General features: G+C 41.2%; 1 protein-coding gene across 1 annotated transcript in view; it reads right to left on the bottom strand.

Moving 5' to 3' along the window:
- Positions 1-25,076, bottom strand: part of si:dkey-11f4.7 (piezo-type mechanosensitive ion channel component 2) — an 87,335-nt gene that overhangs the window by 43,639 nt on the left and 18,620 nt on the right. Inside the window, exons 8-27 of the mRNA XM_055165796.1 lie at positions 24,401-24,566; positions 22,623-22,727; positions 22,499-22,540; positions 20,980-21,109; positions 20,735-20,886; positions 18,092-18,358; positions 16,244-16,352; positions 16,045-16,166; positions 15,656-15,715; positions 10,408-10,556; positions 10,012-10,176; positions 8,756-8,797; positions 8,650-8,682; positions 8,454-8,566; positions 7,573-7,748; positions 5,792-5,968; positions 3,848-4,009; positions 2,539-2,739; positions 1,419-1,623; positions 93-194 (exon numbers count right to left, since the gene is read on the bottom strand). Of these exons, the coding sequence (XP_055021771.1) occupies positions 93-194; positions 1,419-1,623; positions 2,539-2,739; positions 3,848-4,009; positions 5,792-5,968; positions 7,573-7,748; positions 8,454-8,566; positions 8,650-8,682; positions 8,756-8,797; positions 10,012-10,176; positions 10,408-10,556; positions 15,656-15,715; positions 16,045-16,166; positions 16,244-16,352; positions 18,092-18,358; positions 20,735-20,886; positions 20,980-21,109; positions 22,499-22,540; positions 22,623-22,727; positions 24,401-24,566 (2,678 nt within the window). The remainder of the gene's footprint in view (positions 1-92; positions 195-1,418; positions 1,624-2,538; positions 2,740-3,847; positions 4,010-5,791; positions 5,969-7,572; positions 7,749-8,453; positions 8,567-8,649; positions 8,683-8,755; positions 8,798-10,011; positions 10,177-10,407; positions 10,557-15,655; positions 15,716-16,044; positions 16,167-16,243; positions 16,353-18,091; positions 18,359-20,734; positions 20,887-20,979; positions 21,110-22,498; positions 22,541-22,622; positions 22,728-24,400; positions 24,567-25,076) is intronic.

Genomic DNA, 25,076 nt, shown 5'->3' with positions numbered 1-25,076 from the left:
ACATTATAACTTGGCTAAAACCTCTCCAGAGTGGATTTTGCGTAATATCGGAGCTTTACGTAAAAAAAAGTTTTAAAGGAATCATAAATTACAGAATATGAAGAGGGGATTGGGTCTCATAGCGAAGTCCGGCAGGTAAAACCACTTGATCACGTTGGAGGTTAGAGGTCGATACGCAGTTCTCCACGGATAGTCTGAAAATCAAGACAAAAGACAAATAAATCCACAAGAGTTAAATACGGACAACAATGAAAATATAAATACAATGTTGTGGAATTTGTTTTTCAAAATAAAACCAAAAATAAGATTTGTCATGATTTGTCTCCAAAACCAAAATTTGTTTTTTCAATTTTCGATTTTGTTTTTAAATGAAAAAATGTGAATAACGTTTCTGTGACTTAAACTGCGATGCCGGACTGAACTAGGACTGAACTAGGACTGAACCAGGACTAAACCAGGAATGAACCAGTACTAAACCAGGATTGAACCAGGTCTAAACCAAGACTAAACCAGTACTGAGTGTTGGGACGGGCCTGGAGGTGCGCCCACAGTGGAGGGTGACCAGACCGGGACCAGACCGGGACTGAGACCAGGACTGAGAATGGGACCAGACCGGGACTGAAACTTGGACCAGACCAGCACTGAGACCAGGACTGAGAACGGGACCAGATCAAAACTGAGACCAGGACTGAGAGACCAGACTGAGACTGAGAACAGGACTGAGACCAGGACTGAGACGGGACCAGACTGGACAGACTGAGAGACTGAGACCAAACTGAGACCAGGACTGAGACCGGGACTGAGAACGGGACTGAGACCAAGACTGAGACCGGGACCAGACCAGAACTGAGACCAGGACAGAGACCTGGAACAGACCGAGACTGTGACCGGGGAAAAGACCGGACTGAGACTTGGACCAAACCAGCACTGAGACCAGGACTGAGAACGGGACCAGATCAAGACTGAGACGGGGACGGAGACTGAGACCAGGAACTGAGACCAGGATCGAGAACAGGACCAGACCGGAACCAGACTGGTCCTGAGACCAGGACTGAGAATGGGACCAGACTGGAACCAGACAGGAACTGAGACCAGGACTGAGACCAGGACTGAGATCAGGACAGAGACCGGGACCAGACCAGAACTGAGACCAAGACCAGACTAGGACTGAGACCGGTTTTAGTTCTGTTTTAGTCCAGCACCGCAGTTTAAGTCACAAAAATATACATTTAAACACAAAATCGAAAACTGAAAAAACAAATCATTTGTTGAGTTGTAGGAAGTTCTGTGTCAGATCATGTACATAATGCACCTTTAATTTTATTTAGTGGTAGTTTTCTTTATATTTCTACATCCACATGCCCAGGCTTTAAAGCCTCACTGTGAGTCTCAGTGGACTCAGTCGACATTTTCCGTACCAACACAGATCGCAGGAGGGATGCCGATGCAGAGGACGTACTGCAGCACCATGAGCCCCGCCGTGAAGCAGCAGTATTTGGGCCACACCTCCCCAATGGCCTTCCTCCTTCTCCGGGACAGAACCAGCAGCAGAGCGAACGAGTGGAGCAGAGCGTAGAAGTCCATCCTCTGACCAATCACGTTCACCGCCACGATCAGACTCACCTGTGGAGGACGAGGGACGCAAACGAGTGAAAATAATGCAAGCGTACGCGTTAAAGGCCCTGTGTTTGAGTACAGATATTTAGGTCATTCTGTCTGCTACTTAATAATCAGGAAATACCTGTTAGCATGCTAGTTTTGACTGAGACCGGGACCAGACCAGGACCAGACCAGGACTGAGACAAGGACTGAGAAAGGGACCAGACCGGGACTGAGACCAGGACTGAGACCAGGACTGAGACTGGGACCAGACCGGAACTGAGACCAGGATTGAGAACGGGACTGAGACCTGGACCAGACCGGGACCAGACCAGGACTGAGACCAGGACTGAGAACGGGACCAAACCAGGACTGAGACCTGGATCAGACCGGGACCAGACCTGAAGTGAGACCAGGACAGTGACCTGGACCAGACCGGGACTGAGACCAGGACCAGACCAGGACTGAGACCAGGACCAGACCAGGACCAGACTAGGACCAGACCAGGACCAGACCAGGACCAAACCAGGACCAGACCAGGTCTGCGCATTTTTGGCCTGTGCGACTAATAATCCAGAAAATATGGTAATACATAAGGCGCACTGTTGATTTGTTGATTTTTCAAAAAATTAAGTGCGGCCTTATAGTCCAAAAAATACAGTACTCAAGTTTTCAACAAGCATTAACAGTAATCAGTGTTTCCCACAGAAAACTGGTTAAGCAAGGTGGTGCTGCAGAAGAAGTGAAGAGCGGGGGGATGCGCGGAGATGTCACGGCCCAGTCTTTGGGAAACAATGATGTAAAAGGTACTAAACAAAAAATGGCACTTAAATACTACTTACATTTGATGAAGCAAAAATGCAAGCAAAAAATTATTTATTGTTTTTACACTATTTAATTCTCAGCCCTCGATGTGTCCACCAGAGACGAACTTTATACCTCAAGTCCAAATTTGTAGAAGAAGAAGTTGATGAAGTATTTGACGCAGGGCGCGACGCCGTGGTCCAGGTGCTGCCGGGTGATTCCCTGGAACAGGATGGTGAAGGGAGGAGGCTTCAGGTCATTATGGAGACGGAAGTAGAGCTGGTGACGGAAGACTGTCGCCTCGAAGACAAGCAGCCCCAGAATCATCAGGTGGTTCTGCAACAAGAGAGAGACAGAAGCGAGCTGTGTGATGGGTAATAGAACACGACAATAATATTTCATAAGAGCAATTGTGAAATTAAAAGTACAAAATCTGTTGTGTCAGAAAGAAATGAAGAGTGTATAAGCAAGACAGAACTTATAAAAAAAAAAATAAATGACCTGTGCTCCAAGGTACTGTACACTTTTATGATGTAGATGAGTGGTGTAGTGGGGATTTGTTAAGTGGGGCACCCGATTCATGACGTCACCCTAACCCCCTCCCCCACTCAAAATGATGCAGAATCATGTTATTAAGATTAAAACCATTTATAATCACCTACAGAACATAAAACACAGGCTACAACACATGTGCCCAGGACAGAACCCGGACTAAACCAGGACTAAATTAGGACTAAATCAGGACTAAATCAGGACTAAATCAGGTGTAAACAAGGACTAAACCAGGACTAATCTTGGACTTCAGAGTGAGAGAGAGAACCCTGAGCCCGCGGAGCAGGGTGTCCGCAAAGTGCGATCGGGCGACAGCTGCACTGACCCCACACCACAGACCACAGAGCTCTGTGCCGGCCCTTTCACCTGCGGTCACCCGACAGTCTACACGGGTGCACCTCCAAGCCCGTCCTGACACTCCTAGTTCAGTCCTAGTTCAGTCCTGGTTCAGTCCTGGTTTAGTCCTGTTTTAGTCCTGTTTTAGTCCTGTTTTAGTCCTGTTTTAGTCCTGGTTTCGTCCTGGTTCAGTCCTGGTTTAGTCATGTTTTAATCCTGGTTTAGTCCAGGTTCAGTCCTGGTTTAGTTCTGGTTTAGATCTGTTTTAGTTCTGTTTTAGTCCTGGTTCAGTGCTGGTTCAATCCTGGTTTAGTTCTGGTTTAGTTCTGTTTTAGTGCTGGTTCAGTCCTGGTCCCTCATGTCTCAGGTCACTATAGGACAGAAAAAGTATATATAAAGAAATGGGTGGGAAACAGGGTAGGTGAAAAGATCCTGCCCTAAATGATCTTTTTTTTTTTTTTAAATCCTATATTAATTGAAAACAACACATTAACATGTTTTTTAAGTTTATAATTAGTTTATTCAAAAGTAAAAATGACAGATATGTGTGAGTTACTCTGAGACAGGGGAGGATCCGGCCCTCACACTTCCGCAGAGCCCCGCACCAGTACACCGGGTCCACAGGTTCAATGTACAGGATGGACCTCCTCAACAGCTCCACCATGTTACTCCTCAAGTCCTCCTCTTCCAGAAAGGAACTGTTGGACTGCAGCAGGCCCTGACAAACACACACAAACACAAACAGAAGCATCATCACACATTTAAGAGAAAAATCAGGACAGGACAGGAAAAGAATATTCAGTAACAAGATACTGTATGTCCTGCTGTTTGGACCACTTCTTTACCGGGCAGCAAATATTTTACGTTTTATACACATGGTTAAAGGGACAGTCTGGAATTTTGGACATAGGGCCTCATTTCCTAGTGAGCCAGAGTGTTGGAGACGCGTGAAGACACTTTTTAAAATATTCCATCCAGTCCTTGTATTTGCAGAGGTCGCTGGTGCTAGACTAGTGCATGTCAATAGTCATAGGTATCCTGCCACTAAAAACAGTCTTACCCACTCCACAAAACACCCGAAGAAAATCTATTATTACACCAGACTGTCCATGTAAATGTCTGTGTTGATAGAATAATTTCAGAAGTAAAACCAACCTTGAATTTGAAGGATTTATGGCTGAGCAGCAGTGAGCTGTATCTCCTGATAGAAAGCTCTGCAGAGGTGGACTGATATATGAGAAAATAGTCCCTCAACATGCGACGATTCACGCGATGCAAGGTTAGTTTTACTTCAAACATTATTCTATCAACACAGACATCTACATCGACAGTCTGGAGCAATAAGAGATTTGCCTCAAGTGTTTTCTGTCTAAGAGAAGAACTCAGAGTTTATGCATCAAACATCTGTGAATAAAACAAACAATAAAATAAAACAAAACACAACTCCAGGTATTTTTTGATGAGGAAACAAGATTATAACATAGAACCGAAATCAGATAAGTACATGAAACCAGTACTGTATTTTTTGGACGATAAGTCGCGTTTTTTTCATGGTTTGGGTGTTTACTGCGACTTATACTCCGGTGCGACTTATGTATTAAAATTTTCACACTGACAGCCACAAGAGGGCACTCTAGGCTTGTGTATAGTTTTTTCGCATGTCTCCTGCAGAAAAATCTGCTGCAAGTAGTGAAATATGCAGCTGAAAACAGTAATCGAGCAGCAAAAAGAAAGTTTGGAGTGAGCGAGAAACTTGTGAGGGACTGGGGAAAACGCTGAGCCATGCCTGGACTCCAGTGACAACCGACGTTGCGTGGATTTGCTTAGAAGTGACACGGAGGATGAAGAATTCAATGGATTCAATGGATTTAGTGATTTGGAGTGAGATGGAGAGTTTGGTAACCGTATGTTCTGTTGTTTATTCTCTAGTTATCTGAAGAACAGTTAATATGTTATGTTAACATACCAGACGCCTATTCAGCCTGTTGATGTTTATTCTATTGTTATTACTATAACTTGACTTTCAAGATGAAATGTTGGTTCTTGGTCCCTGATTTTATAAAATAAATTTCCCCCAAAAAGTGCAACTTATAGTGCAGTGCGACTTATATATGTTTTTTCTTCTTCATTATGCATTTTTGGTTGGTGCGACTTGGAGCGAATTATAGTCCGAAAAATACAGTAAATGCTTTTGGGTGTTTAGGGCTGTAGTTGGCTAAAAAATTCTTGGTCAACCAAAGACATCGATCACTTGACCAAAAACGTAGTGTGGTAAAAGCTCTTAAAGTATCAGTATCCACGTATTCGACCCAAACTGCACTCAAAAGACAACATCCAAAAACAACTATCTACACAGAAAATTAAGAGGGTATCAGGCTTCCAATCCAAGCTATAGAAACATGAAGAAAGTTATTGAAAAAAAATAAACTATTGTCCAGGGCTGTCCAAAAATATGTCCTTTGAACATTTTTTTAAAATCTTTGTCTTGTCCTCTACTCACAGCCGTGCAGTTGGACGAGTATTCCAGAGGCTTGATGACTTTGAGCTGGTAGAACATCTTGCACACCACCATGATGCAGGCGTGAACGGCGGAGATACTCGAGGCCAAAGGTCGTAACCGTGGAAACGGGAGGGCGAAGACCCACAAGACCAGAAAGAGCATGTTCATCAGAGAAACCTAGAGAAAAACAAAGACACGACAGATACTAGTATGTGATGATAATCCGTGTATCATTCATTCATTCGTTTTTCAAAAATAAAACCACAAATAAGAAGACCAAAAAAAAAAAAAAGAAAGCTGTTTTCTTCATTATTTGTCTCCAAAACCAGAATTTAAAAATGGATAATGATTAATTTTTTCACTTTTTCGATTTTGTGTTTAAATGAAGAATGAAAAAAACGCATAATGGCCGTTTCCCGTTTTTGCCATTATTCATTTAAACACAAAATCAAAAACTGATCATTATCCTTTTTTTAAAATTTTAGTTTATGATTAATGATTATGTTAACTGATAGAAGAAAAATAAACTACCTAACTAACTAGCGCTGTGGATCGGTGCAGCTTCGGCAGTGATGCGGTCGCTGTATTGGACCTTTGTGGTGAACAGGGAGCTGAGCACAAGAGCAAAGCTCTCGATTTACCGTTAATCTACGTTCCTCCCCTCACCTGTGGTCATGAGCTCTGGGAAATGACCGAAAGGACGAGATCACAGATAAAAGTGGTCAAAATGAGTTTCCTCCACAGGGTGGCTGGGTGCTCCCGTAGAGATAGGGTGAGGAGCTCAGTCACACGGGAGGAGCTTGGAGTAGAGCCGCTGCTCCTCCACATAAAGAGGAGCATTTGAGGTGGCTCGGGCATCTGTTTTGGATGCCTCCTGGGCACACCTCAGGAGGTGTTCTGGGCATGTCCCACCAGGAGGAGGCCCCGGGGAAGACCCAGGACACACTGGAGGGACTATGTCTCTGGGCTGGCCTGGGAACATCTTGGGATCCCCCCAGAGGAGCTGGAGGAAGTGTCCAGGGTGAAGGAAGGCTGGGAGTCCCAGCTTAAACTGCTGCCCTTGTGACCCAGCCCCAGAGAAGCGGAAGAAATGGATGGATGGATGGATGGATAACTACCTAACTAACTAACTATGTATAGTGTGTGTTCTGGTGTTATGTACTACTGTGTGATTGTTGTTGTATTTTCTCTGTCCTGTAGATGATTTCACATCAACCTGCAGAGGGACTGAAGATGGAAATTAGCCACGCTGGCTATAATCTTTACATATTTACACTTTAAATCTTCATTAATATGTGCTGTAAATAACTAAATAAGAAGAAGGAGTCCTGGTTTAATCCTGGGATATTCTTAGTTCAGTTCTTAGTTCGATACTAGTCTGTGTGCTCTTATACTTGTTCAGATTCATCTCTAAAAGCTATTCAGGAAAATTTCTGTCCTGTGAATGTGACGTGTTTAGTATTGATACCAGCTCAAATGAGTATCTAGTTTTGATACTATTTCTACTTTCATCAACCCCATTCTTTTCTCTTACTAACAAATTCACTCCATTCACAAATTTCCTCTTTGCTCAAACCCTTTAAACTTTTGTCCACCAGCTCCCCTCGGTAGCTTGTTCAGTTATACCACGGTCAGTGAGTTAATACTGCATAACACACACAGCTTCTCGTTGTTCTCGTATGCTTACTTAAACTACATATCTAATTGGTTCAGCCATTGAAAATAATATTAGAATAATTAAAAACATTAAAATATATTACAAAACTAGAACCATGTCACACCTCTTGCAGTGAGACCCAGATGATTCCAGCGGACACGATTTTGAGATTGTGCAGTTCCATGAGTCTCCAGAGAAGCTCCTGAAACCTGCGCAGTCCTGACAAACCCTGGTACAAGAGGAGACTAGCCCTGTCCACGATCACGTCCCACTGGTCCACAGCCGGACTGGGAGGGCGCTCTGGGGAACAAGAAGAGAAAAAAAGAGACATGGCCATTTATTAGGGTTGTAAGATTAACTTATTTAGCAAACCTGCAATTTTCGAAGTACCATAATTTCCTCCACAAACAACAAAATCTTCTGCATAAATACTGCTAACCCTGTAGTTTAGATCTGCACAAACAGGTTCTGAAATACATGTGATTGCTGTTTTATTTTGAGAGTTTGTATTTAATTAATTGTATGTTTGATCATTGGGTTGCAACCAAACACAAAAGTGGGTAATAGAGAGTACACAAAATTGTTACTATTACTATTACTACTACCATCCATCCTCTTACAAAAAAATATATATATATATTTACACATGACACTTATTGTACATAAGCTTGGCTGTATGAAAAAATCTGTTTGCTACTTATGTTTTTGAATCAGGATTTGGTTCACAGAAGCATAAAGATTTGAGAGACTATAGACTGAAATCTGAACTGATAAACTAATACAAGAATCCCATGTATTTCAGAACAGTTTTGTAGAGGTCTAAACCGGTGTTTCTCAAAGACTAGGTCGCAACCCTCAGGTGGGTCGCAAGAGATTTTTTTGGGTCACCTTGTCACAATTTGCATGTACCATGTTTTGCAGACTGTAAGTTGCACTTTTTTCATTGTTTGGGTGTTCCCTGTGACTTATACTCCAGTGTGACTTATAAATGTCTCTTGCCGTTACCGTCTCCCGCCTCGCTCGCCTCCTCCCCAGGGTCTTTCTCTGAAGACGTCTGGAGCCCCACACTGTTCAGAGTGTCCTGGCTTTTGCCTTCTCCCATCTGCTCCTTCGCCAGTCTGAAATATAAAAAAAAAATACATGTTCACTAATCAAACAAAGTCTAACAATAAAACCTAGTCATGAAGTAGTGGAATCATACCTATTTCTCAACTTCGTAATGGTTTCCTTGATGCTGAAAAACAGAAAGCAAAATGTAACTGTCACAAAACTTGAATCGTGTCATTTACAAAAAAAATGACACTTACATGTCTCTTATTATGGCAATTGAACTCTTCAGCTCCTCGTCACTAAAAACAAGGAAATAAAAACAATGATTAGAGCATAAAGTGCACTTAAACTACACAACTGTACATCGTGCAATCAAAGCGTGTTTATGATCATACAGCCTATTCGTACAAGTGTTTATACAGACGTTACGGAGAGAAAATTAACAATTTATTTGTGTCTTTATGTGAGTCTGTGACAGTGTTGGGAAATAACTAAAGACATGTACTGAAAATATGTACTCTGAATACTCATTTTGAGTAACTGTATTCCAGTACAGTAACTTTTCTGTCCATCCATCTATCCATTTTCTTCTGTTTATCCGGGGCCCGGGTCATGGGAGCTGCAGTTTAAGTAGGGACTCCCAGATTTCCATCAACCCAGATGCTTCCTCCACCTCCTTCGGGGGAACCCTGAGGCATTCCCAGGCCAGCAAAGAGACATAGTCCCTCCAGCATGTCCTGGGTCTTTCACGGGGCCTCCTCCCAATGGGACATGCCCAGAACACCTCCCAAGGGAGGCACCCAGGAGGCATCAGGAACAGATGCCCAAGCCACCTCAGCTGCTCCTCTGGATGTAAAGGAGCAGTGGCTCTACTCTGAGCTCCTACCATGTGCCCGAGCTCCTCACCCTATCTCTAAGAGAGCCCCCAGCCACCCTGCGGAGGAAACTAATTTCGGCCACTTGTATCCTCAATCTCGTCCTTTCTGTCATTACCCAGAGCTCATGATCATAGGTGAGGGCAGGAACGTAGATTGACGGTAAATCGAGAGCTTTGACTTTCGACTCAGCTCCCTCTTCACCACAACGGTCCGATACAGCGACCGCATCACTGCCGGCGCTGCACCGATCCACCTGTCAATCTCACGCTCCGTCCTCCCCTCACTCGTGAACAAGACCTCGAGATACTTGAACTCTCCCACTTAAGGCAGGGATTCTCCACCCACCCAGAGAGGGCGGTTTATATATTATATACAAAGTCTCTGGTGTAGGTCTGGCGCTTGAGGTTGTCGTCATGTCTCCAGAAACGTCTCCCCTGCCATAGACGCCCTGTGACTGGGCTGACTACTGTGGGGGGTGATTTTAAACTGAACAGCGGGAGCACCTCTAGATGGAGTTTGTGAACTCACAAATATCCCATGAATCCATCTTGCTGTGCATGGTTAGTGAGGATGTCTGAAAATGAGTTGCTTAAATGCATGTAGGTAAAGCTGATTTGTGAAAACCGTTGGTGCACCTGGATGCCTGGCGCACTGGGACATTCTCCAGGTCGGTGAGAGCGAGGAAGTCGGCATTGAAATAATGCAGCTGGAGAATACAGGCCAATAGAAACGCAGCAGGCAGCAGGATGCGAGCAAACAACTCCACTGTGTCGTAACGCTCCAAACCAAGGTCACGTAGACTGCAGAGAAACACAGTGGAATAATAATTAAAGCTATAACAAGTTGTGCTGTCATGATACTAAAATTTCAAACTCAATTCCAACACTAACTGATTCAGTACTTCACACCAATTACAATATCATACAAATATTAAAGCTGCACTATGTAACTTGTTCGGTAGAGGGTTCTCCACATAACTCTCTCCATGGAGATGTTAACTCTACCTCTCACTTGCCTGCAGACAGACTCACCCGTCCTCTGACATGCCCATGATCTGCCTGAACAGAGCGGACACACTCCTGAACTGGTACATGTAGATGGCGATCAGCACCAGCATGGAGTATCCCACCACCACGGCCCAGAAGTTCTTCAGGATGCGGCGCCACACATCGTAACGCGTCTGAAAAGGAAATATTATTCAGTACAATGACATCAGAACATTTGGTACTGTTAAAAAAACACAACACACCTCTGAGGAACCTGTGATCAATACGAGTGTTCACGGTCCTGTTTAGGAGTTTGATTTACAATAAAAATGGTGAATGTGAGTAACATGTGTAAGAGACTTGTTTAACAGAACAAATCAACTCCTGCGCTGTAGTTCCTGTTGTAGCTAAATGAGTTCTTTCTAGTCAGATTGTGCTAAGATAAAGCACAGATTAAAGTCTAAATAAAGCCTCAGACAGAGCAGAGCTTACAGTTAGCGTCACACTCCCAGGGACTGTCAACCAGTGATTCTGCTCCAAAGGCTTCTCCAAACAACCCCACCATCACAAAACATGAAAGAAGTGTCACATCACCAAACACACAACAATAATATAGGATGTAATTTGGTTATAAGATGTTCTAGGTTGAAGAAGTAGTTTAAGTAAATCTGATGACAAGGGACACTGTAATGCTCACACAACTAGGACTAGACCTGGGTTAGACCTGGTTTCAGGACCAGCGTCCTGTTGATTTGATCTCCTTAGAACCGGTCCTGACTTGGTTACACTTGTGTTAGACCTGAGTCGGTCCTAGGTTACAATACATCTTTGTATATCACATTTTACCAACACAAACTCTCCAAAGTGCTGCACAAAGTAGGCAAAATATTAATTAATACAATGATTAAAATAAACTATAAAAATAAATGAGTAAATCAAGCAATAGAAATAGAAGACAAATCAATAAAAGACTCATGCCAGGTTAAAGCCAGAGTAAAAGTGTGTTTTTAAAGGTTTTTAAGGTTAGACCTGGGTTAGACCCGGATTAGACCTGGATTAGACCTGGGTTAGACCTGGATTAGACCTGGATTAGACCTGGGTTAGACCTGGGTTAGACCTGGGTTAGACCTGGGTTAGACCTGGGTTAGACCTGGGTTAGCTGGTAGTGGTCACTATAAAATGGTTTCAGGACTTTACTGGTGGCGTCCATGGAATTCTGAGGCAGTAAACCTGACCAATAATTTGCAATTGTAAAATGACACCGTACTGATGTGCCCCTGATGTGTCTGTCCTGAAAAACACCACAGTTTTAACACAGTTACTACCATGTTGGTCAGATTTCCTCCATCACGCTCTTAAATCTGTCTTCCCTGACGTCACCTCCGCAGCCATTAGGAGAATGTCTAAGTGCCTGCAGACTGCGTTTTTTAAAACATCAGCAAAAAAGACAGGGAGAGGAAATCAGCGGAGAAACATAAAAGAATGGACGAGTGAGTCAAAATCAATATCTGTAATCTGGTCATTTTTAGGGCTGGGTGGTGCAGTTGTAATGTGTGTAAAGACTCAGATATGTGTAAACTTTCTGGTACGGGTTCCACCACCTGCTTAATTAATTCTGCAAATGAGCCTCTCTCCTGTCTCTGCAGATCTCACCTGTAACTCGGCCCAGTGGCGCCACCTGTCTGTGGAACATTCCAGGCAAAACAATAACATCTGACTGCTGCTAGAAAAGATTCATTTGCAACTTAGGCTACATTCAGACTGCAGGGCTTAACACTCAATTTGGATTTTTTTGTGAAATCTGATGTTTTTGCGAGGCCGTTTACATTTCCAATTAAATGCGACTTGTATGTGATCTCCAGTGTGAACATTAAACGCCCAAAAGTGTCCCGCGTGTTCACTGGAGGACACGACGACGTCAACCGCAGCGAGCGTGCTCTGTGTTTACGGAAGTTGTCCAAACATGGACGTGAGCATTGAGCACCTGGAGATTTTAAAATTCCTCTCGTATCGGAGCCAGAACATGAACAACTTACTTGTTGTAAGGAGGAGATTGAGAAGGAAAAGGACGAGGTTTTTAGCCGTGGCATTTTGTGGGACAGTCCGTTGAAAGGAACGTATGGATGTGGAGACGTAGCCAAGAGTGGTGAGTGGCGATGTGCTTCACTTCAATGACACGGAGTTCATTAACAATTTTCGCCTACTTCAGCGCAGAATAGTGACATTTGTGGCTTGTTGATAACGTGTAGGTCGGATGAATGCACTTTGGCCGTTCAGACTGAAGTCGCATGTCAAAAGATCAGATATGTATCAGTTTTAGGACCACATATTGAAGTGGCCTCTGTCGCATTTGAAAAAATCAGATCTGTGTCATTCAGACTGTCATTAAAAGATCAGATACAGGTCACATAGGGGCCAAAAAATCAGATTTGGGTCACTTCAGGCTGCAGTCTGAACATAGCCTAAAACATGACACCTTTCCAAACCTATAATCTATCATGATGCTCAAGTTGGCACTTCTTGGGCTCGAAAATCCGGTCTCAATCAATCAATCAAACAATCTCCACTGATTGTTGTGGCTGTAAAAATGTGTCATTTGTCAGGGTTTGTAGGGAGATTTAACTTTGTAAGACTTAACTTAGCCCTGCTCTGAGTTCATGGAAGTATAATACAATCTGGAGTGTCCTATGCAGTTCTTATTATAGATCCAGGAGGTGAAGCATTAAGACTGAGCTTCCTGAGAAGTGAAACTAAACAGAGGATTGACAGAGCTGGTGTTGTGTATTATTAAAAGAAACATTTAATTAACCTTATGTCCTATGAGTAAAAAGGATTTACTTTTATAAACTGTTGCAACCTAATGTTAGTCTGATTCATCAGCCGGTTTCACTTCGTGGAAACCGTCTGACCTCGCAGCATTAGGGTTTGTTCGCTTGACGGTAGGTGGGTACTTTTTTTATTTAAAGGTTGTATGGAGGATTTTTTTTTTTTGTTTCAAATTGTCCATGATAGCATTATAGAGATGCAGTAGCCTTGTAATTATGATGACCAAAAAAAAGAGAATAAAAATTCATCAACCTCTGGACGTGGCGAGGCCAGCTAAACATTTGCCAATAGATAACGAGACTGCCTCGTTATCTGTTAGCCGATAGGCTGTCAATCAAACTCCCTATGTTTCTAGTGTAACTGACTTGCCTGTGTGCTGGCATTACTTGGTTTACGTACGCCTGTCACGCAGTCCACAGACGCAAGATGCACAGACGCTGTTTACTCCACCAACGCAACAGTTCTTAGCGGCTTTTTTGACCTATATCTTAGTTAGCACAAAGTTTGTTGCAATGGCAGACAAGAATCTACGAGCAGTTAGCCGCAAAAGAAAGTCCGTTTTTGAGGTCACTGAAAGAAGAAGACAAGGGGAAAAGCAGCGAAGCCAAACTAAGGTGATTCTTGGAGATTCATTCCAGTAATGGCGCGACTGAAGCAGACAAAGGGTCTAAAGACTGACACACTGGTCGCCAAATTACTCCTGGACAGGTAACTTCTGCTTATTATGAAAACGTACTTTATTTCCAAGAGCTAGACAAACGTTTTTCAGGACATGAAAGCGATATCCTATGTCTGAAAACGTAATTTTCAATGCAAAGAAAGAGTCCGCTTGCTGCTGCGTGTTGTAGTAGTAGCTAGTTCATTTGCACGGAATCTCCACGCACCCCTCTCTGCACCCCTTCCTGCTCCTCTCCCTGCTCCCCGTTTCGCTGTTCTCCCTGCTCCTCACTTCTTCTACGCGCACGGAATCTCCGCGCACCGCTCCCCTCTCCCCTCTCCTCTCCCGCTCCGCCTTCTCCGCTTCTTCTCCCCGCTCCTCACTTCTCCGCCTTGCCTAACCAACACTGTAGTTAGTTGTTTACAAGTCATGTGCAGCGATGAGTACTTGTTTTCTAGAAACAAACCTCTTTCTGGTGTAAGGAGGAGGCATTTCTACGTCGGGAGCTGTGGGGGAGGGGGAGTGGTTTCACGCATGCGCAACATTTGAAAAAGGACAAACAGTCGCTGGACTTCTCGTTCTTTGGAAAATCCTCTATACAACCTTTAACCAATCGCTGCTGTTTGGTCGTGACGTATGTAATGCGCTGGAGCGCTCAGTGGTGTTGTGTAATTTCCGGCACAACAGCAAACAAAGCAGAGAGTAAACATGCCTGTCAACGATCATTGTTGTTTCTGTGAGATGAACTTGCGAATTAAAGGTGCAATCAAAAATGCAAAGTTTGTATTTGACAAAGGAAATCCAAAGGAGGATAGCGTATGCAATCTGCTGTTGCAACTCGGGTTGGTTTAGCTCTTTGCTGATTGGCCGGTGCACCGTCTACAACTTCCAGGGTTTCTGCGAACAGTCTAGTGTATTCTTGACCTAGTCGCTGGAGAGAAATGAAATTGAGCGGAGGTGTAACGGTGATTACCTGATATTTTATTCCACTTGTCATTACATTTATTGGACTAATATATTTTGGTTTAGTAGCGTCCTCTTGTGATGACCGGTAGTGATAAGTGTCCCTGGTCCCAAGAGCACGTTGCCAGTTCATGAGAGACAAGTATGAGGTGGGACACTGATTTTAGCTCTGTCAGTAAAAATTGTGTATTTCTGTTTAATTACTCATTATATGATCACAGCCTAATTGTACAACTTATTTATGTCATCCAGAACATTTATGAGCTAATATTCTGCGCAATGTATAAATTATGACACAGTAGTGGACTTTGCACATGTCGTGACAGAAGATAACTTTTAGATGTTAATGTGACTTTCTCTCCTTGTAGAGCTGCTCGCTGTGTTGAGCAGAGGTTTCCTGACCAGTACATATTTTGTTTCATGCAGATTAAAACCACAAAAGACAGCACTGTGTCCTGACCATTTGTTCACAACACAACACAGATAAACTATACGACAAGCGAAAGACGAACAGACGGGTTATTACTGCTATGTTTTCTTATAGAAACTGATTTTCCTTTTTCATATCAAGGTAATACTCAAAATAATGAAAGAGATGGCATGATAAACTCTTAGCTACTTAGGAAAATATGTTATGTGTAAGCTATTAAAACCCCAGAGCATAATGACCCATATTTAAATCATATACAGTAGTTTTGTGTCATTGCTGTTTTTGACACCAGAAATTCTTTATCCAGTATAGGTTTGGTTATGGTTAAACTCGTGCAAGTTGAAAGATTAACAGAATAAAAAAAGCATAATCACACACACATTTTGTACATACTGATAAAAAAAAAAACCTCAAACCTGGTACAGGACAACGCAGAAGAGAAAGAGCACGATGTAGAGGATCTTGTAAACAACCACCTAAAATAAAAAGAAAACATTCACATGAGTAGTTTTGGTATGCAGTTTTAATTCCTGTTTTTAGATTAGCATGTGTAGAAGCAGCATGGCCTATTCATGGGGTTCTGGTAAATGAGTTCTCCCGGATTTGAAGAATTTTTTACTTAAAATTGTGGGGTTGCTGTAACATTGGAGAATGACTAGAAAAGCTCGAAATCCATAGGCAGATTTATTTCACACAAGCATTTTAAGAATTGTATTGTGTCACTCTGGCGACTCTGACTAGGTAATTTCTTTTGTGACTCTATAAATTCCTACATTTCTAAATCTTTCAGGTCTATGTGCAGTACCTTTCCAGAGAAGCTGACCACAAAAAACATGGAGCAGCAGAAGAGGATCCAGTATTTGACCAGTATCCCTTTCACACCTGATATCAGCATCACAACGAGTGGAGAAGGCTGACTCTCCTCCTCTGAGAAAAACAGACAAAAAGATCATCAAACAAACACGCTATTGCTGTTGAATAGAAAGTAGAGGACTCAAATGTACCTGACATGACTTTAAGTTCATCCAGAGATTCTGCCTTCAGACTCTGTGCCTCAGCTCTTTCCTTCAGCTGCTGACGAAACATCAGCCAAAAACTGAAGCTGTACAGAACCTACAGCATCACCAAAACATGCAGGTGTTCAGTGTGACTTTAGAGAGTCTAGTTTGTGTATTCAGAGTAAAAGCCATATGTTATGCTTCAGCACCTTTTGTTTCCCCGTTTTTTATTGTCTATATTCTTTGTAGCATTTTTTTCCCTAGTTTTCCCTTTCTGTTGTTACTTTTCTTAGTTCTTTTGGGCATGGGTTAAGGGTTTCATTTTTGATTCCAAAACATCTGCAAAGTCTGAAAAATAAAAAACATCTCTAATCCTTAACTTGATTTCTGTGTCCTTCTTAAGTATGTTGGGACTAATTTTTTTGGGTCGTAATAAAGATTTTTTTTCATCCACAAAGACACTATTCCTTCTGCTTTGTATTTAAACAAATCATCATAACATTTATTTTTTTTAATGTAAGTAAGTACTAAAAGAAAGTACCAAAATTCAGATACTAATAGACTTTTTTCACAATGGCCGGAAGTGCAGAGATGTAGGGTAAACGTCACTTACGTTAATGATTTTCTATGGCAAAATATCTGTGGAAATGTGAAGAGTATTTTCCAAAAGCTTCATAAATCTGCCTCATCACCAAATCTTCAACCAACAAGGTCCACAAAGGATAAACGTTCTAACATGAAGAATTTATCCACAACTATCAAGGGAAGAAAGACAAAAACTTAAAGGAGAACAACGACAAGCATTAGTGAACTACTGAGCAAAACTAACATTCTAGTCATGAATAAAACATAAGTAATAAGTAATGCATTATTAAGTAATTTGTTCACTCAGACTGATTCTACAATTAAAATTAAAAATCACTATCATGATGTCGATTAGCATAGACAGAGATTTGTGCAGTTCGAATGCTACAGATGTTCACAGATTACATGTCTGGCATTTAAACTGCACAAATCTCTCTGTCTATGCAAATATCTACATTATGAAAATCGATTTTTAATTTTAATTCTAGAATCAGTCTAAGTTACTTATGTTTTATTCATGACCATAACGTTGTTCAACATAGTCATTTTTCACCTTTATGTTTTCATCTTTCTTACCTTGATAGTTGTGGATAAATTCTTCATAGACAGAATGTTTATCGTTAGTCGATCTTGTTGGTTGAAGTTTTGGTGATGGTGACAGATTTATGAAGCTGGTGGAAAAAACGCAACACATTTCCACAGATATTTTGTCATAGCATTAACGTAAGTTCCACTGAGTCATGTCCTTTAGTTCGACAGAAGCTGAACCGCATCAGCGCACAAGAAAAGCTGTTTTGTTTTGTTTTTTCCAGCGCTTATAGTTTATGCAAATGAGCCTTGCAGTTTTAAGTTTTGTTTCTGTAAAACGTAAACAAATGTGTCAAAGCTGCATTAAACACATTATAATGTCAAATGGGCTGATGTGGCTCTATAGTCGTTATGGTTTATATGTTGTAAAGTTGAGTTTATTTATGCAGATTAGTGATAGTAATAATAATTGTGATCATTTTAATAAAAAACTTTAATTATTTATCAAAAATCAATTGTTAATTCTCCCGACGATTGATTAAGAAAATTTAATCGAATGCCCCTAATCAAGTCTATTTCTTAATATCGAAATTGAGTGTAATATTGTAGATATAGAATAGTTTTCAGGGGAGAAGAAAATATTTATCATGAGAGTAACAGGCAAAGTAGTAACATGTTCATAAAGCCCCACCACCAGAAAAGTTACACGGTGCCCCTTTAAAAGAGTTTTCTGTCTCCAACCTTGGCCCCCAGGTGCACACAGGGCGCGGGGTGGTAACTGTTCAGGTCGAAGTCCACGATGACGGCGGGCGGCAGGGCAGGGTAGAGCTCTGCCCGGCTCAGGCGCAGTCCGCTCAGGAAACCCAGAGCCACCAGCGCCGTCCCGTACACCGCCAACACCGGTGCCGACATCATGGCGTAACGCCGTCGGTCCCGCATCATCCAGATAACACATGACCACACCAGCAGCGCGAACGTCAGCCAGTTATTGTAGGTGATACTCCATATCTGCAAATAAAGTGAGACAGAAAGAGTTAAAATGTGTCTTTTTAAAAAGCTTTGTCTTGTGAAATGTCGGAAGCACGGGTTATAGTCACATACACAGGCACACTTTTGAATGCTGAGTTAATGTTAGGCGGATTCATGGATCTATTAAAATAACTGGAGAGGGTTTTGCTGCTTGTAGCTGCCTCCAGTCGGCGTAGTGGCCACTCACTGGTACTACAGCAAAAAAATCCCTTCGGCCAAGAAACGACTTTTCCCATACGAGAAAACACGATGATGTCATGTTAGCCATTTTGGTAGGCAAAAAGCATCCGTATCAACAAGTCGACATCAACATCGTCAACAGTTATCGGTGTACAACATCAACAATTGTCAGACAACAGTACAACATCAACAATCGTCAGACAACAGCACAACATCAACATCATCAACAGTTATCGGCGAGTTTTGACTTTTCAAAGTAACATTTTTGATCCTCAACATCCAGTGACTTAGAGTAAGATGATGAATGTCAAAACTATTAAATGCAAAACCTACTTCAAAATAAAAGGAGTTTTCTCATGACAGACATATGCAACGCAACTGTCAACACAAACGAGCAGCCCAACTGACTTTTTGTCTACCAGCCACTGCACACGTGCAGAAAAGCCGGACGTAAACAAAAGCAACATTTTCTCGTATATAGCTCTATCATCACAAACTGCTCATGTTCGGGTGACAGGACACCCACAACTGTAAAAATGGTCAGATTTTGTGGCTATTTTGACCTATTTTCAGATTATAAACTTTTTCTCAGCTCAAAATGTGTCTGTCATCTTAAAAAATAATTTATAATCATTAGCTCCAGCTCCACTCTGCTTCACTCTAGCTCCTCTCACTATGATCGGTCAAAACAATCACGTGATGCATGAGATCGCGCTCCTTGAGCACTACTGTCCATGTTCAATGGGCAGGGAGCCAACAGAATAACTCACCCGGCTGAAGGCGAATCTGAAGACCTGCAACACTGAGCTTGGCCCTTTGACTTGAATGGGCAGCCATTTTTAGATCCCGTGGCTTGGGTGGATTACTAACGAGAAGCTAACTAGACAACAGCTAACTAAGTAACTAGCATCACTCACCCCTTTGTTTAAGACAAATAAGACTACGCAACTATACAACAAAATTAACAAAATCATAAAAAGAGTTAAGAGTTAGAGTTAACTTAGCCACATTTAACAGATGCTAACAAACATTCTTATAACGTTACATGACAAAGACTGTTGTTGCTTTGAATACTGATGCGATCAAGCCTCGGGGTTTCAAAATGACCGCTCATTCAAATCAATGGGCTGAGCTCAATGGTGGAAGATTCCAGATTCACCTTTAGCGTGGTGAGTTTCTTCCAGTGGCTGTGGGCCGATTGAGCATGTGCAGTAGTGTCTTTTCTTCCGCGGGCACACACGAATGTACACAAGCACATGCATGGAGCGCAGGCTCTTGTATCATGTGATCTCTTTGACCAATTAGAGACAGTGGAGCTAGAGCAAAGCAGAGCGGAGCTGAAGCTAATGATTATAAAGTGTTTTTTTAAGACAACTGAAGGATTTTGAGCTGAGAAAAAGTTTATAATCTAAAAATAGGTAAAAATTACCACAAAATCCAACATTTTTGAAAGTTGTAGGTCCCTGTCAGCCGAACACAAGCAGTTTGTGATTACATTGCCTCTATGAGCAAAATCCTCTCTCAGCCCAGGAGATTTTTTCCACTGAAGTTCCAGTGAGTGTCACTACGTCAACTGGAGGCAACTACAAGCAGCAAATACTCTATCCAGTTGTTTTAATAGATCCATGGATGCAATGTATGAAACTGATGTATTAACATAACTTTAAAAAATACTTCATTAAAACTACTGGTTGAAAAATACCAAAAATACTTATTGTGTATGAAGTAGTAGTAGTAGTAGTAGTAGTAGTAGTAGTAGTAGTAGTAGTAGTAGTAGTAGTAGTAGTAGTAGTATAAAATAATGTGTAGGCCAGTGGCTCTCACTTCTCACAGATACCACTGAAGAAAAGATTTGGTTTTTAGGGTAACACTGGATCTAAATCAGGTCAAGAACACAACTCCAGATCTAATCTAGGGCTAAACCAGGTCATAAAGTGAACTATGTCATTTCCATTGTAGTTCTACACAAGAAATTACCCAAAGATGTACAAAAAAAGTGGACAAAATTAGCTTTAAGTGAGGCAAACCCACAAACTTAAAAGCTAAGTACCATCTGAAGGAAGAATGTGTTTCGTATTCGATTATTTTAAGATATTTAAAGTGTATAACCACCTTTTATTTTGGTTTTTATCCTGTCTCATTTATCATAGAAGTTTTAGCAGAGTATTTATTTACCATCATTATGATCAGAGCGCTGACATAGCTGTGTTTCTGCACCAAAAGACCAAAGACGACCAGACCACTTGGACCTGAAGCCGGGGCCTCAGTTTCAGCCTGACTCTGCACAGCTTCACCGTTCTCCCCTGGGTCTTCTTCAGCGTTACTGTCTGTGTTGCATAAAAAGACACAAAGTAAGTTCCAGGATGACAATAGACACACTTGACTTGTAAATGTTTGACAAATTATCAACATTTCTTAACCATGAGAGTCCACATCCTTGTCTTCATACATGGGAGGAGGGTAACAGTTTGTGTATCCAGCTCCTCCCAACAAAGAGCCCAAATCGTTTTTTTCGTCTTGCCAGGAACAGGTGCGTATTAGAATAGCTGGCTGTAAAAAGATACAGATACGCTCGATAAATGTAAATGAAAAATTGGTTGAAAACAAACTAGTCATGCGCAATCCTTGGATAATTTTTTCATTTGTTTTTCAAAATAAAACCCAAAATAAGAAAATGAAAAAACAACTATTTTCTTCATTATTTGTTTCCAAACCCAAAATGAAAAAAACGGATAATGATTTGTTTTTTCAGTTTTCAATTTTGTGTTTAAATGAATTATGGGGAAAAAATGGTGGGAAAAAAACTGAACCAGGACTAAAGCAGGACTAAAATGGACTTAAAACAGGTTTAAACCAGGACTGAACCAGGCCTAAACTAGGACTAAACCAAGACTGAACCACGTCTAAACCAGGACTGGACCAGGTCTAAACCAGGTCTAAACCAGGTCTAAAACAAGGACTAAACCAGGACTGGACCAGGTCTAAACCAGGTCTAAACCAGGTCTAAAACCAGGTCTAAACCAGGACTGAACCAGGTCTCCACCAGGTCTAAACCAGGACTGAACCCGGTCTAAACCAGGACTAAACCAGGTCTAAACCAGGACTAAACCAGGACTTCCAACACTTAGTACTGGTTCAGTCCTGGTTCAGTCTTGGTTCAGTCCTGGTTCAGTCCCGCATTGCAGTTCAAGTCACGGAAACGGCCGTTATCCTTTTTTTCCATTTTCATTTACACACAAAATCGAAAACTGAAAAAACAAATCATTATCCATTTTTTCATTTTGGTTTTGGAGACAAATAATGAAGAAAACAGTTGTTTTTTTCATTTTTTTTGGTTTTATTTTGAAAAAGGAATGAACGAATGATACACGAATTGTGCACTCATAAATAGATGATGTTGGATGATGGCAGATGTTGTTTTTACAGTAAATATTCCCTGTCAGACTAATTTTTTGTGTTGTCACGATACATTTCAAACTCGATTCCGATATGATAATTAAAAACACTCTTTTACTTCCTTTTATATTACCAAGTGGCCTATTTAGTACCAGATTTTAAACGCAACCTTACTAATTTCACAACATAGTCACATCGACATCATTATATTTATATTAGTGAAAATTTGCATGACTTAATAAAAATAATTTTACTTCCCGGTTGGACATGGACAGCAGATATGACATGTAGAGAAAAACAGGAATGTTAGCAAAGGCCATAAATAGACCTTTATTGTGTTAACTTCCTCTGTTTTTATTCTTTCCTTCTCAGCTTTTTTCCACAAGCTGCCATTTAACTGATTAATATATTACATTTTATACTACTATCCCACCAGACTAAGTAATAATAAGAAAAATATTAAAGTCTGGCATATGCAGTTTCATGTTTTTATCTTTCTAAGAAATGGAATAAATAAAATGTGTAAATGTGAAGTTGCATCACCTCATCAGGAAGGTAAGTTTCTTCATCAGTGCTGCTTAAAAGCTAAAATGCAGACACATGTATATTTAAATGTACTTACAGTAAATTAACTGACAGTTTTACTTTCATTTAAAGACTGTATTACCTCCTGTTTATCTCCTGTGATGTAAATGACTCTGGAGAAACTGGGCGGAGCGTCTGGGCTGCCCACTGGACTCTCACAGTCTTCATCATCGTCTTCTTCAATGTCCTATAGAAGCACAGTTGTAAGTAAAGTGACAATATTAGAAACCACTGTGATGTATTTGAATCAGACTGTTATGTACTCACTGAGTTTATGTACTTCAATATTTAATAAAATGTGAGTCTGGTCACTTAGATTTAGACTTAGACAAACTTTATTGATCCACAAAGAAAATTATTTGGACACAGTAGCTCACACATCACAATATAATATAAAAAACAAAGAGTAAAAAAGATATAAATGGTAATAATAAATTCTAAATAAGTAACAAAAATAGCAAGCGACTGGTGTCAAATATACATAATTAAATAAATGAATAAGTACATATCGTAAGGAAAATAACGTGAATCTCCCCAAGTTCTGATGAGATTGACTGACAGGTGAATTAGCCAATCAGGGACAAGCATGGTCCAAGCATGTCAAACTAAATATGGTTGCTGAGGAAAAAAGAAAAAAAAAATCATATCTGGGGAACTGAAATAAATGCAGATTTCTTGTGGAATCAATGAACAAAGCACTAAACTCTGCACGGTCATGTTTGGTTCTGGCTTTACGTGATGACCTGCACTTTGGTCAGCTGTGATGTCTTTAAAGTGCATTCAAGTGAACTTCAGGCTATATTTACATGATGACGGTCTGAACAGAAGATGCAAAAGTGGTGTCGTGTCTCCACTTTTTATTCCGCATTTAGACGTGCGTTTTCAGGAGGAAATCTGTGTGGATACAGTGACGCAAAAGTGTATGGAATTCGACTGGGTATGCATGCCATATTTTTGTGTACTGTATGTATGTGAGGTAAACACATACGCGATGTGAGTACATCTGATCAGAGTTTGGTGTCTTGGGCAGTGTCGACAGAAATGCTACGGCGGAGCGTATTCAGCATTTCCACTCTGAAGGGTGGTTTCAGATTTTTTTAAGCCCCAAAAACACCGTCACCATCTAAACCAGACATGTCAAACTCAGGCCCGGGGGCCAAGTTTGGCCCTGATATACTTATATTTGGCCCGCAAGATCATATCAAATATGTATTAGAGCTGCCCACCGGCTACAGATAGACTATAGAGACATTATTTATTAAAAATTTTGTTCTGGATTCAATGTTTAAGCAAAACTATTATTAAACATTTATTTTAATAAGAAAATGTTTAATATTACATACCTCAAAAGAAGAGAAAACATGCAGATGTTGTTGAAATTTTTCAATAAATATTTAGTTTGGCCCACAACTTAGTCCCAGTTTTTAATTTTGGCCTCTGTGAATTTGAGTTTGACACCCCTGGTCTAAACGAAAGGCACTTCCGATAAACTATTTCGTCATTTTTACCTGCAAGCGTTCTTGTGTAAACAAGCCCGAAGAAGCAGCTTGGATGAGCTTTGAAACTATTTTGACCAAAATAAACTTGTTTTTCTGAACACTAAAAGACAGTGTACAGAGCATTATTCATTCACTCCGTATCCAATGGTGGTAAACTACTACTGTAGCCACGGTGGCTCTGGGGCAGACTGACGGAAGCTGAGCTGTCAATCTCCACCATGAACCCCTCCGACCACTATCACTCACACACACACCACAAAATTTAATTATCGTATTGTATTATTAAATTAAATGTAATGATCTTAAGTGTGATTTAGTGAAATTAGTCATTCAGTGTGTCAAAGGCCCTTTAAGCCTTTACCTCTTCAGTGATGTGGACCCATTTGTGCAGCAGAGCCACCAGGGTGTAGTACATGAGCAGCAGGACCACAGGGTTGACGAAGTCGGGCCAGCTGATGTGTGCGTGCAGACCCAGACTGTATGGCCTCGAAGGGTGAGTTTTGATCACTCCAGTCATACCGAACAGCCTTGGAGACGTAGAAACAAAGAAAACAAAAGAGACTGAGACACAAATCTATCAATATGGTGCATTTACACACTAGAAATTGGTGATAATTGTAATCGGTAACCATAATTTCTGACAGAGTGTAGGCGTCTATGGAAGAAATACTGTTTTGGAAAAAATATTGTAACAGGAAATCTCAATCAACTGTTGAACTTTGTTAGTATTTGTATAGGACTGGCTTCACAAAGTTACATCACATGGACTTGTGTTTTGTTTGAGTGTTCATGTTTGAGTAACCCTTTATTTTCAGTCTGTCTGCATCTCTAAAGCTCTAAACCTCAAATTGCTCTGTTCCACCTTGTGATGTCATGAAGGTGGAACAGAGCATTTTCAATAACTCAGGCTAAGTTTACACTGAAACAAATCCGCGTATCACCGTATTGGAAACGATCTGCACCCAGACACGTCGTTTCTGTGTCCGCAAGCCTTCCCTATCCACACAGCTTTGAGCATATTTGTTTACATTTTACAG

Source organism: Boleophthalmus pectinirostris, unplaced genomic scaffold, assembly GCF_026225935.1.
Source record: "Boleophthalmus pectinirostris isolate CB_2022bp ecotype Guang Dong unplaced genomic scaffold, ASM2622593v1 HiC_scaffold_8, whole genome shotgun sequence".
Classification (NCBI taxonomy): Eukaryota; Metazoa; Chordata; class Actinopteri; order Gobiiformes; family Gobiidae; genus Boleophthalmus; species Boleophthalmus pectinirostris.
This window is presented reverse-complemented; position numbering and strand designations above follow the sequence as displayed.